The sequence below is a fragment of the Ictalurus punctatus genome, chromosome 24, assembly GCF_001660625.3.
Source record: "Ictalurus punctatus breed USDA103 chromosome 24, Coco_2.0, whole genome shotgun sequence".
NCBI lineage: Eukaryota > Metazoa > Chordata > Actinopteri > Siluriformes > Ictaluridae > Ictalurus > Ictalurus punctatus.
Window position 1 is genome coordinate 6,028,563 of NC_030439.2, and position 16,626 is coordinate 6,045,188.

At 41.8% G+C, this 16,626-nt stretch overlaps 1 protein-coding gene across 1 annotated transcript in view; it reads right to left on the reverse strand.

The window, feature by feature from the left end:
* llgl1 (LLGL scribble cell polarity complex component 1) overlaps positions 1–16,626 on the reverse strand; it is a 33,372-nt gene that overhangs the window by 8,022 nt on the left and 8,724 nt on the right. Inside the window, exons 3-16 of the mRNA XM_017455084.3 lie at positions 10,881–10,962; positions 9,537–9,667; positions 8,943–9,086; positions 5,593–5,755; positions 5,192–5,327; positions 3,790–3,844; positions 3,518–3,672; positions 3,114–3,334; positions 2,294–2,361; positions 2,007–2,160; positions 1,307–1,411; positions 839–1,131; positions 434–587; positions 8–149 (exon numbers count right to left, since the gene is read on the reverse strand). Of these exons, the coding sequence (XP_017310573.1) occupies positions 8–149; positions 434–587; positions 839–1,131; positions 1,307–1,411; positions 2,007–2,160; positions 2,294–2,361; positions 3,114–3,334; positions 3,518–3,672; positions 3,790–3,844; positions 5,192–5,327; positions 5,593–5,755; positions 8,943–9,086; positions 9,537–9,667; positions 10,881–10,962 (2,003 nt within the window). The remainder of the gene's footprint in view (positions 1–7; positions 150–433; positions 588–838; positions 1,132–1,306; positions 1,412–2,006; positions 2,161–2,293; positions 2,362–3,113; positions 3,335–3,517; positions 3,673–3,789; positions 3,845–5,191; positions 5,328–5,592; positions 5,756–8,942; positions 9,087–9,536; positions 9,668–10,880; positions 10,963–16,626) is intronic.

Consider the following 16,626-nt stretch of genomic DNA (forward strand, 5'->3'; position numbering starts at 1 on the left):
CTCATACCGTCTCGAAGGAAGGTATCGGCGAAGCAGAGGCAGCGCACCACCCCAGATAACGAATCATCAGCTGAACGGGGCTCGATCCGCCTCTGTACCGGCGTCACCTCGGCATCCTGCTCGGCTAGCTGAGCATTAGCCTCCTGGACCTGAAGCCAGATGGACAGAATCAGGCAGCAACACAACAGCGTTTGCGCGTCACGGTTGATGAAACTCATGATGGGTTAATTAGCTGATGAACAATGAAGCATTGAGAAGGAACTCTCTGCAGGAGATGAAATAGTTATGATATTTAGACAGTAACTGTCAAGAAAATGGATGACCCCTGTCCAGACTGAGTGGAAAATATCCATTCATAAATTCGCTCTCTTTGTTGATGGTGAACTGATCTCAGAGTTGGATCAGACTGACGGTGGGGCAGAAAAGCACTCACTTTACTGGATGGACTGCTGACCAAAACACGCTTCTTCCCAGACACCCTACTCTTGCGAATCCTCCTGAATGACTGACGGAGTGACTTCTTCAGGGACTTCACTCGTGAGAGAGGTCCCTCCATAGCCAGCGAGTCATTGGGATGTAGTGTACACCTGTAATGAAAAATATGATGTGATCTACTGATTTAGTTCTTTATCCGGTTGAAAACGTCATACCTTTATCATTAAGTTTTGAAAGAATGGCTTGTTCAGGAAATTAATGCAATAAGGTGAAACATTGTTTAAAAATGTCAAACAAAAACTGTTTGAACAACGATTTTAAAAATTTTTTTTTAGAGCTTTACAATAATTTTGAACTTTGAAAATGTTTAATGTCTTCCCTGTTGCTGCAGTAGTGGTGTTACCTTGCCAGCACAGGGCTACGCCGATGGTAGTCGAAAAGACCAAAGCCATGACTGGTGCCAAAAGCAACAAGGTTCCACTCTGCATGCAGCGTCACCGCGGTAACCGCCGCAGGGGGCATGCACTGCACGAGGACTACAGGCTGGAATCCAGGAGCAAACACCACAGAGCCAGACTTCTCTGGTAGCCGGTCATGACCCTTCCATGTGAAACCTTCCCGGTCCTGGAGGAGGTCCATGGTGACCACGTCAATCATGTGATCAGATTTCTCGTCACACAAGTACATCACGATCACCTGCAAGGAGGAACGATAGACATAAAATACTTCAGACATCCTTCAGGGGTTCTGAAACATTCCCCAACATACTTGATCCAAATGTGAAAAGTTAGATATTTAGCTCATAGACGGGATTGGTACACGGGGGGGTGGAGGGTCTGGGGTGGGCAAGGTTCATGAAAAGAAGGTCTACCTGTCCCGCAGTACCGGCCACCACTAGCTTGCCACTATATTTGCACAGGCAGATCTTTTGGATTCCTAGCCTGGGGTCATCACTGTATGGGTCAAAGCAGCCCACCTGTAAATAAATGAAAAGCACACAACATAATATCCTGCTATGGTACAGACTTACATATCACAGAGTACTTAAAAATGCTTTTTACCTTCAAAAACACAACACATACTTTCTATAAGCCGAACCAGACATATGCACTAAACCCCAAAGGTTCAAGAGCCAGATGAATTATATTCCTTTATTCTAAATCATCAAGAACAGGCTCTGCTGACACAAAGGAATTAAATAAAAATAACAAGCGGGGCAGTTGTGCCATCCAGGGCAGGAACGTGCTTGCTTGGTCTTCAGCGCTGAACATTTCAAGACTCAGACAGTCTGCGTTTAATTAGAGTGATAAAAAAAAAAAAAGGAAATATTATTGCAGTGTATATCGCTAAAGCATTCCAGACTGAGGTTCAGAGTTTCTTCACCAGACAGAGGAAGCGCAAAAGATGGAGATAGAAAATCAAGACAAGCAGAGCAAAGAGCCAAGGCAGAAAAACTTCACACAGCTGTTTATAATCAAAAGCTTTAAAAAAAAAAATTTTTTTAAGTTGATTAAAACTGTCTCATTCAATAAATAAAAATCGAACCCACATGTGCGCGAACAAACGCTGACCTTTTGGAATGGAGGCCACTCCTCTTCGTTGGCTTGGGTCAGGCTGTCGTTGTGATCACAGTCGGTTTGGAAGATGTTGGCTGTGCTGAGCTTGTAGAGTGGTCTGAGTGCCACTCCTGAGGCATCCCAGAAGCGTATTGTGCCATCCTCGTGCCTTAACACACAAACAACAAGAAGTCACTCCCACTTTTCATCTGCAACGTCGGAACATCCTCAAATCTACTGAACCTGATCGAGCCCACCCTCAAGTCAAAAAAAAAAAAGATATCAAATTAAAAAGCTCTAACCCAGTTAGCAGCAGCTCTTTCTGTTTTGAATCAGGTGCCAAGTTCTTTCCTCCGCATATTGGCCAGTTCTGTAAAAACAGCAAGAAATATTGTTACGAGCCTCACGAATCAGCAATCTCGAATCAGACAGCACCGTCTGACATAATTTACATTCTCAGATGTAATAAACATGAAAAGCTTATGCTCTTCTGCCAGTTGGTGTTTTATCGAAGGTTGTTAAATTAAACTCCTCAATGAGTCTGACTTAAGAACTACAGACTGAGCATACTGTAGTCTGAACCTTAATAGAACTATATCTACACCAGATTGTAGCTATTAGATAGATATATAAAAATCTAATAACTACAATAGCAGCAGCAATACAATGGATGTGTTTGATCAGAGACAGATGCAGTCTGAAATTGCTTACAGCTTGGATGTTGCAGTAACAAACATTATTATATATATAAAAAATGTGTGTGTGTGTGTGTATATATATATATATATATATATATATATATATATATATATATATATACATATACACACACACACACACACACACACACACACACACACACAATTTTGCTGTAAGCAGTTTCAGACTGCAGCTGTCTCTGATCAAACACATCCATTGTATTGCTGCAAATATCTTCATGGCTGCAAATAAGAGAACGAGAAACCACAAATGATGAGAAAACGGGAACCACAAAACAACCAGAGCGGCCCTGATCCCTGATCTTCTTGCTTCTGTGACGAAAAAGCTTATCCTCACAATAAATAAATAAATAAATAAATACATAAATAAATAAATAAATGACAAACTTTAGAGCAGACTGACCGCAGTGCGTGTTTGCAGAGAGCACTGCTGCTGCCCAGCTCTCACCATCCTTTCCCACAGCTTGGCTGGCACATTGGAGATGTGGTAGGAGCATGTGATGGCAGAGGAGTGCAGAGGTGCCAGGTATGGGGCAGGAATGGTGGGCCAGCCAGGTGTCTGAAGGTCAATCACCACCAGCTCCTCCTCCAGGAGCACAACAAGGGTTGAAGGCTCATCAAACTCTAGATATCATGACATGAATCAAAATTCAAAATCACGGCAGTCATTAGGATGGTGTGAATTTCAGAACAAAAAGAATGAACTGCTTTACTATTTCAAGAAATGTGAATCTTTGCATTCAAAAGGTAAATGAATTGTGGCTCCCCGTTAAAAACTACTGCAGTTAACTGCTGACCCACACACACCCTTGTCTCTGTCTGTGCAGTGGATGGTGAAAAAGTCAATGACTCGCGACGTGAAGTCCAGGGTAACGTGTGCGCTGTCCTGCAGTATTGTTAAACAGTGTCTGTCCCCGTAGCTGGCTCGAGGCATGCCGCCACTAAACAGCACCAATGGAGCTCTGCAGAGAAAACACAGTGCACAGAGGATATCCTCCTGAGTCAAACACGCACGGCTAAAACATGCAGGAATAGAAGCTTTCGCTTTTCACCCACTGCTGCCCAGAGCTGACACACACCCCGACTGGGTGGTCCTCCACAAGATCTTGTTCACAGCTTTGCAAGGAAACGGGCCTGAGAGAGAGACAGAGAGAGAGAGAGAGAGAGAGAGAGAGAGAGAGAACGAACATGTTAAATGTACGAAAACAAACATCTGGTTGACTCACATGAGAATCTACATCATCATGAACCCATGGGTGGAAATTAACCAGGAAAATAGCAGTAAAACCACAACTAGTGTGTCATTTGTCCCTCAGCTATATTTCAGTCAGGGTTTTATACGAGCTCTTTGAATTCATCTGGAGAAGAACTTTACCGCAATATTATGTTTGAGCTAAAACTTTGTGAGGTTGACCAACCCTCTTTGACAGCAATGGTTAAAAGCACCATTTGACCTGAACTGGTTTTACCAGAGGAGATCAAACATGTGTGTATTTAGTCCAGGTTGACTCGTTATAGCCCAGATGCAAGCATTATGCAACATTTACCAGGTGCAAATGTTACAGCACTGGAAGCATGATTTGCTAAGGAATTGTTACTTTTCAGATCTACACTGTAGATATTACAGATAAGATCTAGGATTTTAAACCAGCCTGAGTCACCAGTGGCATAGAAGCTCCTCTTTGCAAACGACACAGAAAGGGCGACAATTGAACCGTCAGACAAACATTTCAGCATTAAGGCAATTATGTGGTCAACCTTTTACTCTTCCCTTTAGTCATCATTTCCAGATCATTCCAACTTTAACGCCACTGTATGAAAACAATTTACACTTTGTGATGCAATGCCAGAAATATGCACACCCAATCAGGATTGCTTACAGAAGGGTCTTTACTTAATACAGGACATCTTCTAGTGAATGCTCACCACATGGGCTGTGTTCTCATTTATAGCACTGGCTGGCTTTAAAGGAACATCGCCGATTACTCAAATTGGGGACTTGACCTCAAGTCTGACTAACTTGGACTCGAATCCTTTTACAAATTGGGCGTCCTATGATGTGTAAATAAGCTATTCAAATAACTTTCTTCAACAAGCTCAATCTACACTACAACTCAATTAAGATACCAAGAGGACTTGATTCATCAATTATAGGACTCGTCTTGGGCCTAATTTGAGTAGCAGCTTGCGAACGTCAGAAATGACTTGCATCAGTGCAAAGGTTTAGAATTGATTTGGACACAAGAACTACTGACACGATACGTAACTATATCCAGTGTGTGCATGCTTCTCAAGTACAAATAAAATAGACTCTTTAGAATTCCCTGGGACAGGATCCAGGCTCCCCTGCAACCTCGTGTAGGAGAAGCGGTATGGAAAATGGATGGCTAGATGAACGGAGACTATTTAGAAAGTGACTGGACATAGTACAACCATTAATAACAACAAGCCACTTGCAGCAAACTAAGAGCGTTGGCTCACCATATGGGATAGTGGAAGAGACTGGTTCATTGGTGCAGAGGGCACTGCTACTAACAGGCCACACCATATATCCACCATCACTATGGGAACTGACAAAGCTGTTCCCAGACCGGACCCAGACCAAGCTCTCCAACTGCTGTAGGGGTCACACACACACACACACACACACACACACACAGTGACAAAATCAAACAAAGTATACACCAGATTGTGATGAAATCTCAGCTAAGTAATGATACCCCTACAGGAGGTATCCTAACAAAATCACTTTCAAAAAGGTACAGGGGTGAAAGTTATTAAAACGTTATGTCCACCCAAACATTTATTACCAGTTAGGTCATTTTAAGTTAACATTTTAAAATGTTCGTGACATTCGGTCAGGATTTTCCACCTACACACACCTGCTTTCCAAGGAAGAGGTTGTCTACATGTCTGCTTTGGAAGTCCCAGAGCACAACAAGGCCTCTGCTGTAGCCGATGAGGATTTTGTCCGGATGCTGGGGATGCTCCTGTAGGGACTCCACTGGTCCCAGAGACTTCCCACACTTGTAACTATCAGGAAGGCTGGAAAATAGAGCAGTTCATGATGGGGGGTGAAAACGTTACAGCCAACAAGCATTCGACTCACATTTTTCATTTACACGCATTGCTCTAGGGCAATGGAAGATCTTGTGCGTCCATTTTTATGGACCGGGAAAATAATCGACTTACAGGGAGGCCCAACAATTTCCAAATAGAAGAAACAAAGACAAATGCAAAAGCAAAAAGAAAACCAGGGAGAGAAGTATGCTTGGCAAAGCCTATGATTTTCTTTGGATTTGGATTCTTTAGTGGGATCAAAGCATGCAGGTTCCACTTTCCTCCATCCATCCTCCGGGTGTCCTACATATTTCAGCTGAGATTACAAGCAGCTCCCTGCATTACAGCTCATTCATATATTCTACACGCATTCAAAATATAACATACAGGGCAAGGGGGTCACATTAACAGCCTGAGAAGGTCTCAGTTTAATCCTTGTATTTTTGTTAGTATTGGAAACTGCATTTTGCTAGCAATTATAAAAACAGAAAACGTAAGTTTCGTGGGCGTCTATACAAATTGACATAGTACAAGAACAAAGTAAATGCAAACAATAAATCATGCACTGGCTTACACTGTTTGAAAGCCTGACCAATCAAAAACCAGGGTACAGGGTTCCTCTGTGGCTGTGGCACAGATTCAACTGGTGGAATGTGCACGGTACAACCACAGTTAGGTCGATCTGCACCCACAACAGTGAAAGAAAACAAGGGGAACCCATGGAAAAGGAGGACGTGGCCCTAAAAGCCACAAGAGACAATGTTACACAGACAACAGCTACAACCACATTGTCAGCATTTCCCCATGTAAAACAAAAAAACCTCAAAATCCCTCCAGAGGAGCAACAACTCCATGACTTCAATCTACGATTACAATGAACTTGAACGGAAATCAAGAATCAAGCTCCGTGAATTCTCAAGATCCCACATCAACACGATCGCTTAAATGATGGTTTTTAAAATGGATGGACTAAAATGTGTTTGAAAAGAGCACAAGACCTGATCTTGACTGGGGAAGCATTTCTGAGAAGGCACAATACATGGCTGAAGACAGATCTCTCGAGACGTAAACACAAACAGCTGACCACAAAGCAAGACATTGTTTTTAACGGAATATTTTTTCTAGGCTGACTCCTAGTGATACGCCAGTGAAGCACGCAGCGACTGATTTGAATACCCCTTCGACTAGGGCTCGGAGGATTTGGCAAATGGTACAAAAGCATTTTGTTCTGTAGTTTCCTGTCTGACACATACTTATTAGCAGTAGCTCAGAGAAGCCGCCCATTAGCCCAAATTGCGCTTGTTTAATGAGCGGTTCATCGTCTCTTCCTGCAAAAGAGAACATATACATGCTGACAACGAGGTGCTGGGAAAGCTGTAATTTGCCTTAACTTAAACAACCACTTTAACAGCCGAGCAAGAGACGAGTGTGATTTTCTGTCTTTTAATAGGCATCATTACAGCCACCTGGCAAAACGGGCTAATCCTTGTAACACGCTCAAAATGCCACACACTTTACTTTCCATTCTCTTTAAAAGGTAATTGGGAGGGAAATTGTCAAATGTACCAATGCAGAGAAACCTGTGGATGCCTATATAAAAAGTTTTATCCGTCTAGACAAGTTCCATACAACACACCTTCAGATCTCCAGACATTTTATTCCAAAGGGGTGTAAAACTGTGCAGTGGGGGAACTTGGCCATGATGGAGGCAAACTTGCAAATCTTCTGTCCTGGGTCTGTAATGGACAGCCACAGGTGGAGGCAGGAGTGGAAATTTAGCCCTGAGCACACTAGACCGCATAAGCACTCCACAGTCAATTATCCTGGATCACAGAGCCAAAGCAGGAAGGAAACAATAGCGTTCTCTGCAAGCGTATTACCCTCAATGTAAAGTTCTCCCAGTCTGAAGTTTCCCCAGATGTTCATTTTATGACGCAGGCGTTGGAATGTGTCCGACCCACCAGTGAGGCACAGTAAGCTGGATAACATACGAGTACGATAACGTACACACTTGCTCGCCAGACACAGAAAAATGATCCAAGTTCGTACATACAGTTGTACTCATGAATTTACATATACCTTGCAGAATCTGCAAAACGTTACTAATTTAAAAAAAAAAAAAAGTAAGAGGGATGATAAAAACTGCATTTAGTTTTTTTAATTCTGCCCTGAATAAGCTATTTCACATAACAGATGTTTACATATGGTCTACAAGACATACAAGTTTACACACGCTTGATCATTAATCCCGTGTGTCGTTACCTGGATGATCAGCGACTGCGTTTATGTTTAGTGAGAGTTCTTCACGAGTCCCTTGTTTGTCCTGAGCAGTTAAACTGCCCACCGTTCTTCAGAAAAATCCTCCAGGTCCTGCACACTCTTTGCTTTTCCAGCATCTTCTGCACATGTTTGAGCCCTTTCCAACAGAGACTATATGATGCCGAGATCCATCTTTTCACACTGAGGACGACTGAGGGACTCGTACACGACTATTACACAAGGTGCAAACATTCCCTGATGCTCAAGAAGGCAACACGATGCATTAAGAGCCAGGGAGGGGGGGTGTAAACTTTTGAACAGGATAATCGGTGTAAATTGTTAGTATTTTGTGTTCTGAGAAACATGTAAATATTTTATATCCTCATAAGGGCAGTACTAAATGGAAAGAAAAAAAAAGATCTTTAAACAAATTAATTTACACCGACCATCCTGTTCAAAAGTTTACACCCCCCTTTGTCTTAATGTATCGTGTTGCCTTCATGAGCATCAGTGAATGTTTGCACCTTTTGTAATAGTCGTGTACGAGTCCCTCAGTCGTCCTCAGTGTGAAAAGATGGATCTCGGCATCATATAGTCACCGCTGGAAAGGGCTCAAATATGCAGAAGATGGTGGAAAAGTAAAGAATGTGCAAGACCTGGCTGTCTTGTAGACTATATATAAACATCTGTTATGTGAAATGGATTATTCAGGACAGAACTCAATAAAAAAAAAAAACTGAATGCAATATTTAGGATCCATCTTTTTTTTTTTTTTTTTTAATTATTAACATTTTGCAGATTCTGCAAGGTGTATGTAAATTTATGAGCACAACTGTACATCTTCTAATGATAAAATGTAATAACTTAACTTTGATGTTCCTGCTTTGCAGTAAGGTCAGGAGGGTCGGATTACCTCTGCATGACTTCATCTTGGAACAGTGACTTGTTCAGCAGTGTGAACGTGGGCAGCTCCAGGAAGTGGACTCCACCACCCTCAGTGCCCACGGCCAAGAGATCACAGCTCAGTTTCGGCATAAGGACAGTCACACGCGTCGCACTACAGTAACCAGCATAACCAAAAAGATCGCATCACGACCCTCAAAGGCATTTCCATGACACACAATAAGTATAAAACATTCTAAATAAAATATATATTTATTTCATATAAAATAAAGGCCATTACTGAACTTCATTCAGTCAGTCTGTGGATATAAATAAAGGCTGATATGAAATCATTTTCCTTATATTTATTATGTAATAAATGCAAATTAAATGAATAAAATCGAGGAGCTGGTGTCTTAAAGAGGAACCGGAACAAAATCATTAAATGCACTTTTCTCGGTCATCACATTTAGGGCAACCAATCTGTAAAACGCTATAACTTTACTTCCAATGGTTCCTCTTTACACAGACACCAACATGAAGGCTAACACCTAAACAATAGCAGAAAGATCTACGCTTTATTAGCAATTAGGGGAAAATGATCAAGTTTGAGTAGAGTCTTCACCAGGTGCTCTCGATGCCAGGTCTGCCGGGGAAGCTGAAGCAGCGCACCTCGTCCAGGTGGGAGCAGAAACCCTTCTGCACAATCTCCCACAGGTGCAAAGTGTTATCGTCCAGCAGGGACAGAATCCTTCCCTGGAAATTCAAACATGTACTAGGGCTGAGAATTGTTTTTTTGTTTGTTTGTTTGTTTTTTTAGCAGGACAGACACATTGTTCAACTAATTATTCCCGTCTCCCCACCTAATACTGCATCGAATACACTTGCAGTAAACAAAGTTGAGAAATCCAGCCTTCAATTCTCATATTACTAATTCAAATCACCTAAAATTAGGAGTGTTGCCGTTTTGAACAAAAACCAAAATCCACAGTTCTACAGTCCATGTGCCGTGAGCCGCATTCTTATGTTGGCAAATTACAGGCATTATCTCGTAGCCTGTATTATTTATGCAGTGCAGGTTTTATTATAATAATATTACCATTTCAAAAGGTCATGCACATTCATTGTGTGCATGCAGCTAAGCTTAAAAGTAGTAGTTTATTAATTTAATCAAGACTATTTTAAAAAGCAACAAACCTAATGGCCGGCTAGCCGTGATGCAATTTGTTTGAATTAACAAAGAAAGAACGCCTCATCTCTAGGCTACTGTACTGCAAGTGGGACCTTGCTCATCAAAGTAGCAGGTTTGCGCATCGATCTGTATGCTGAGCAACAGACAAAGCGCTCTTGCACGTTTGCTAGTAGAATCGAATAGTGAGATAAACTGACAGATCTGGAATCGGGTTTCGGCTGCACTGCTTAAACTGCCATTATGAGAATGGGAATCGAGTCATCGTCGATCCATAGACGTGCTTTTGGCAGTGTCATGCAAATACATTCATGCATGCTGAAAATGGCAGCACTTCTTTTCCCCATCCTGGGTGCTAACTCGGGCATAGGCTTTCCTCCAGCAAGATTTGGCACCAAAGACACACTATTTTTAATCAAGAACAAGGAAAACCGAAGGACAAAGCATGGCTCATTGCGATGGAAATATGCCTGTACCAAACTGGAGATGATGATCAAAACTTTCCACATTTCATTTCAGTCTAATCTGAAACATGACAGGAAATCAAATTTGGCCCAAGAATTGCGAACTGAACCACTCCATAAATGACAATAAATGATGCTATTAATAATAATAATAATAATCACCCCACATTACATTTTTTTCTAATCTAAAGCATGGCAAATTGATCCTGGTCCAAAAACTGTAGCCTGAACCGCTCCATGAATGGGGTAAACTGCTGCATGGTGATAGATAGATAGATAGATGGATAGATGGATAGATGGATAGATAAATGGTTACCTGTCCATGGAGGAAGTGTATCTGTGTGACGGTTGCAGTCTCCTTATGAAGTCCAGTGAACTCCACTCCAGGACACCCATATCTGAGAGCCAAGTTAGAGATTTATTTGTTTGTTTTTCAAGTGAACATCAACACTTGTGCCACTTAAATCATACATCAGATATTATAAAAAGACATGATGATAAAACTGTGACTGACAGCAGAATTTGTAGATATTGACTAGGAGAACTCAGAAGCAGACCAATTTCAAATAAACTTGTACTTACAGCATTAACTCCCCCCACACCCACACACAATATAAGCTGTATTTGTTTTCGGTATAATATGTAAAAAAAAAAATAAAAAAAAAAGAGCTCAAATGTCAAAACACATGAGAGAGGCATGATGTACATCATGTATGGCACATTCCGAAGCACATCCTTTTTCATTAGATGACGGCGTCTAAAGCTAAGAACTTTGAAACTTACTTAAAAATGTAGTTGGACTTCTATGTAGACAAGCAGAGCAAACAACAACAACAACAACAACAACAACAACAATCCAAACAAGACGAAGACTATCTAGGTTATCCCTTTCCCCAAGTGAAACCATACAAAGCCCTTGCAGATGGGGGATGGGGGAGGGGTGGAGGTTTAACAGACAAACCAAAACACAAAGTTTTTCCCCCCCTCACATTTTATTCACATGTGAAAACTGGATAGGACACAGTGCTATAACAAAAATCTGCTCGCTTCAGGCTTATAAAGTCCCACTTGCACACTAGTGCTATTATTAAATGCCAGTTGCACACATCTGGAGGTGTGTAAGAAGTGGAGACAGATGCAGACATGGCGTCCAGGCAGGACCGAGAGCTGAACCTTAAACAAAAAAAACAAACAAAAAAAATAAATAATGGCCTGTGGACGACAAACCCGGCACCTCACACGCAGTACAAAGAGAGCTACTGGGGGTCCAACAGCTAACATGACCACATCTCTACACAGAGGGCTCTCACTAGAGCTACACTGACTCGGAGCCTCCTGCTGCTGCCATGGCTGCACAGCTATTATGTCACATGGGGACTCAGGCATGCATCTGTATCCTTTGAAGAGGGGGGGAGATGGGGTTCTCGTAGTCGACAGCAGTACTGCTGCTCTTGCGCAAACATTATCTGCTTGGGCCAGAGGTATACAAGGGTAAAAATTTTCAGCAGACCCATACAACAAAACAAAAAAGGTTTTATTTTGGCGGTACTGACGCACAACTATTCACAAGACAACTCTCTGGAAAATAAAGAGGTTTAAATTAAGATAAGTATCTGAACGCTGCATTCCTCCTGGTAGAGATTCACAATAAGGATCAGGATGCTGACAAAACCAAACAAAGCCAAAATTAAATCTCTATCTAAGAGTGTGCTTCTACTGTTTGTTTTAAATGGAGCAAGGCCAACGTACATCCTCTGCAGTTGTGCATGGACTTCTGGTGACAAAAGTAAGACAACACTGTTAAACTTCCCTTTCCCTCCTCCTGCTCGGTTAATTATCATTATGTCATTCATCTGACGGAGGAGATAGAAGCCGGAGTGGAAGAGGCTAAGGATGTGTGGAACGTGAGGAGGATGTGCTGGGAGCTGAAATGGGGAGGGGGGGGGGGGGGGGGGGGGTGCAGTGCGGTGCGGTGCGGTGAACTGGGCCTCAGTGCTGGAATGTGCTGGGTGTATGAGGATTAAAACACATGAGCAGGAGGAGGAAGAGGGGAGGGGTCAGGAGCAGCTGGATGAAAGTTTTTAGAAACAGGACTGATAACACCACAGCTCATCAATCATTAACAGAAAGCCTTCAGCTTTTTTGGAAGACATTCCTTCCATCCCCCTTCCCCAAAATTTCCCCCTGCATCCATTCGGACAATTAAATCTTCTAAAAAGTTGAGCTTTTTTGGGGCATGCAGATCTAAAAAGATGAAGATGTCCTTGACATGACACCGCTACTTAGTTTGCCTGAAATAGAAGAGGAGATATTAAACAAGAGACTTCCTGTTTGAGCATCCGGCTACTTCCTGACCCGAGGAGAAGGAACATTCCGGCACACTTTGTGAACCTGAGGAGCGAGGACAGCGAGAGGATTCTGTCAAGCAGCTTCTCACAGTCTTCACTCCCTGAGCTGGAAGGCTGTTCTTCATTATCCCATGAGGACCACGCTAAGGATGAACCTCAACTCACACCCGACATCAGCGCTGGGTTCCATTAGGAGCCACAAGACAAGACCTCGAACCTCCCCAGGCTAGAAAGATAACGTGTAAAACGATCGGACAATTAGGCATCCACCTCAATAAATCATCGCATCACATCTATAAAAATCCAAGCTCTTTGGGTGTAACATGTTCAGATCAAAATCTGAATGGTAAACAGTTTAAAGCTTAGCAGTGTCGAGCAACTATAAAAGACTACGGCTTAATAAATAGTGGGAGAACAAATGTAATATTAGACGCTGAGGAAAAATTCCATCTAGTCTCCTATACTGAGCTTTTGCACATTAGACAGGAAAGTAGAACTTGATTCATACATTCTCCAATATTTATATACCAGGACTAAATGTAGAATACACTCAAGTATACATCTCATTTTCTTTTCTAAACTACACCTTGAACACAGTTCTGCACTACAAATGACTCGGTCCCTTCTAATCTCTCGAACTACGAAAATATTAGCAAAAATTTTCATTATTCATGCGTTTAATACCCAAAAGCTTTCTGTTACATAACACCAAGGGCAAAAACAGACCTAGTGCATTTTGAAGTGCCTTGAAACACACACAGCGTTATTCCATGTGTTGACGTAATTTCCACTTCCAAACAGGAAGTCACGGCGGGACATCGGGTGGCTCCTCCCCCTTTTTAAATAGCCAATAACGTTTAGCTTACCTTACCTTACAGCCAGGGCTGAGCCGTACTTGACAAAAAATCTAAATTGAAATAATGAATCCGAGCCATTTCCTTCTTAACCGACTTACAGTTGAATAAACTGAATAAAACACACGTTCGAACAGCCAAGAGACACGCTTACGACCCGTGCTTGCCGATACGACTTCTCTCGCTCAACAAGGGTCACCTCGGCACTGTGATTTTTACAACGTTGTGGGCGGGACACTTGAGATTCGAGAGAGCGTTTGATTGCGCAGAAAATCTGATGACGAGCTGATGGTAGAGAGAGTGTAAATCTTGAGTGTATATATCTTCTAAATGCCAGTTTTGTCATTGTCAACCTTAAGGCTAACATATTCATACTAAAAGCCACACATCTCCAATTTTGATTTCATGGGGACTTTAATCACCAGCAAGGTTTCACCATCATTATACTGTATATTCCCCATGTGAACACTTCAATCCAAGATAGAAATGATGGTCAATTGACAAGAGGTTGCAAGTTTTGTTAATGGTCCTGTAAGCCGAGTAGATATTCCGTTTCAGTTTTACCCTATACACGTCCAACATTTTAAATGATTAATAACAATTGCATCATAACAGTTACCTAATCTAACTGCCTGATCCGGCTGCTCCTCATTTTCACTGTGAATCAGTACCCTGGGCCCTTGGCCGCTCACGCTGCTATCCGACCACACAGAATAGGGCCCAAAGGCCACAGTCGCCATGCTCTCTCCCCAGTCCCAACAATGCTGGGAAATTACCCACTGAAGCGCTCACAGCAAACCTAGCAAAAGAGAATGCAATTTCACGGTCTGAATAGTGACAGACAGCGAGCTTTGTGTTCAAGCTCTACTTCAGTTCTCCAATGTTGCCATGTCTCTTCAATATGGCACAACCTCAGTAATTAGGCAGTGTACCAAGGCTGCATAATTAATTAATCGAGGAAACCAAAAACGGTGGTCATGATTGACATATGATCAAACATAATTGACCGACAGTGATGAGCTCGTCTGAACTGGTGTTTAATGAGTGTGGTTCTTAAAATCGCATCACGTCGCTGTCTGACGAAAAAACACCACCACGCATCTCCACTTTTCACCGTTTTCATTTTTTGCTCCAGGAACATCACTCAACCGTATATACTGATGCTGTGATCATTTTAAAAACTATACCATGATAGAAAAATTTCTCTCACGAGTGGGTATCGCACGGTTATCATTAGAGTAGACCGAAAAAAGATCCGAGGAAGAATTGCGCAAGTACATCCCTATCAGCACTCTAGACTTAAACAGGATGGCCAAGTCCCAAGTTTTGCGCAATCGAGTCCAGCAGCAGTGGATTTTTAAACAAAATGTATTTGCAAAAAGTAGTTTCAATACAGGATTTTTTTCCCCCCACTTGTACGTAACTTAGCAAAAACACATTTACTTTTGTCAGGTTACATTCAAATACGCTTTTCCACCACTTTTTTATTTTTTTTTTGTGCAGATAAATAAGTAGGATGTACAAAGTAATAATACTCTATAATAGGTAGAGGGCATGAGTAGTGAAGTCTCCTAAATAAACAGTTGAATAAAAAGCCTTAGATTAAGAAATAAAATGCATCCTGTGTCAAAATGCATTGATTATAGCATTAGGTCAGCCTAATGCTAGAAAGAAAGAAAAAAAAAAAAGAAAAAAATATTTTATTCAGTATTAACTTGCGATCAAACCTCATACGATTGCAATAATCTAACTTTTACAACCACGGTGCAATTTCCCTCTCTCTGATTCCGAGACGAGATTAAGACTGCACAGCTTCACTGGCAAAACTCATAAGTGAATAAACAATTGTTTATTCAATACTGAAGTATTTAATAGTGCAAAATAGTGACCATCATTCTTAATACATTATTGTTGAGCCCAGACAAAATACATTTAATAGATAAGAACCGTTGATACAGAAGTTAGGCCTTCACTTTCTTTCAACCTTTTGCGATCTTTTAATAGTTTAAGTTTATACAATAAAATCACCCCCAAATCCCACTATCCCCACTGCCCCACCCCCTGATACTGAACTTCGCTTCAGAAACGCTCACTCAGTCAGCAGTTTCAGTTCGAGAGAACAAACAAAAAGCGAGTATCAGTTACCGAGAGCATGGACAGGCAACGTGTTCATGCCACAACCCAATAATTCAGCCACATCAAGTTCCAGATCCTCACTCCTGCATTATTCTGTGATGAACAGCTTCATAACGAAAGATTCGCAAGCTTAGAAAAGCCATATTTCCTCTTATTGTAATTCACGGCCACACTAAACTGAAAGATTTCAGTGAGACGGTCTTCACTGTGCTGGTGTTCCTCAGGTTCCCAAAGGCCAACAGAGCGCACTTAAAAAACCTCGAGTGTCCTCACAGGCTGATAAGTAAACTACAGGAGGGGGAAGGGGATAGATTTTAAGCCCTCTCTGTGTGTCCAGAACGCCTGCATCAGAATACTAATGCCTAGTGACTGATGCTTACACAGAGAATGAGTGAGAGAACAACAAAGAGAGAGAATGAAAGATAAGCGCAAGAGAAAGTGTGAGGAGGACAGCAAGAAATGTTAAAAAAAAAAAAAAAAAAAAAAAAAAAAAAAAAAAAAATGTAAGACGGGTCAAAGTTCGTGAAAATGTAAAGAAACTCGGCACAGCCGGTACAACGGATAAAAATGAGGAGTAAGCAAAACCAGTGCGAAGGGAGGAGTGGGGACATAATGAGAAAATCTACTAGGCTGTTTCTTCAGCTGCATTCAATCAGACGTGAGCACAGCACAACATGAGGACGGCATTGCCCATGAAACACGAGACTCGGCCTTTCCAGAAACA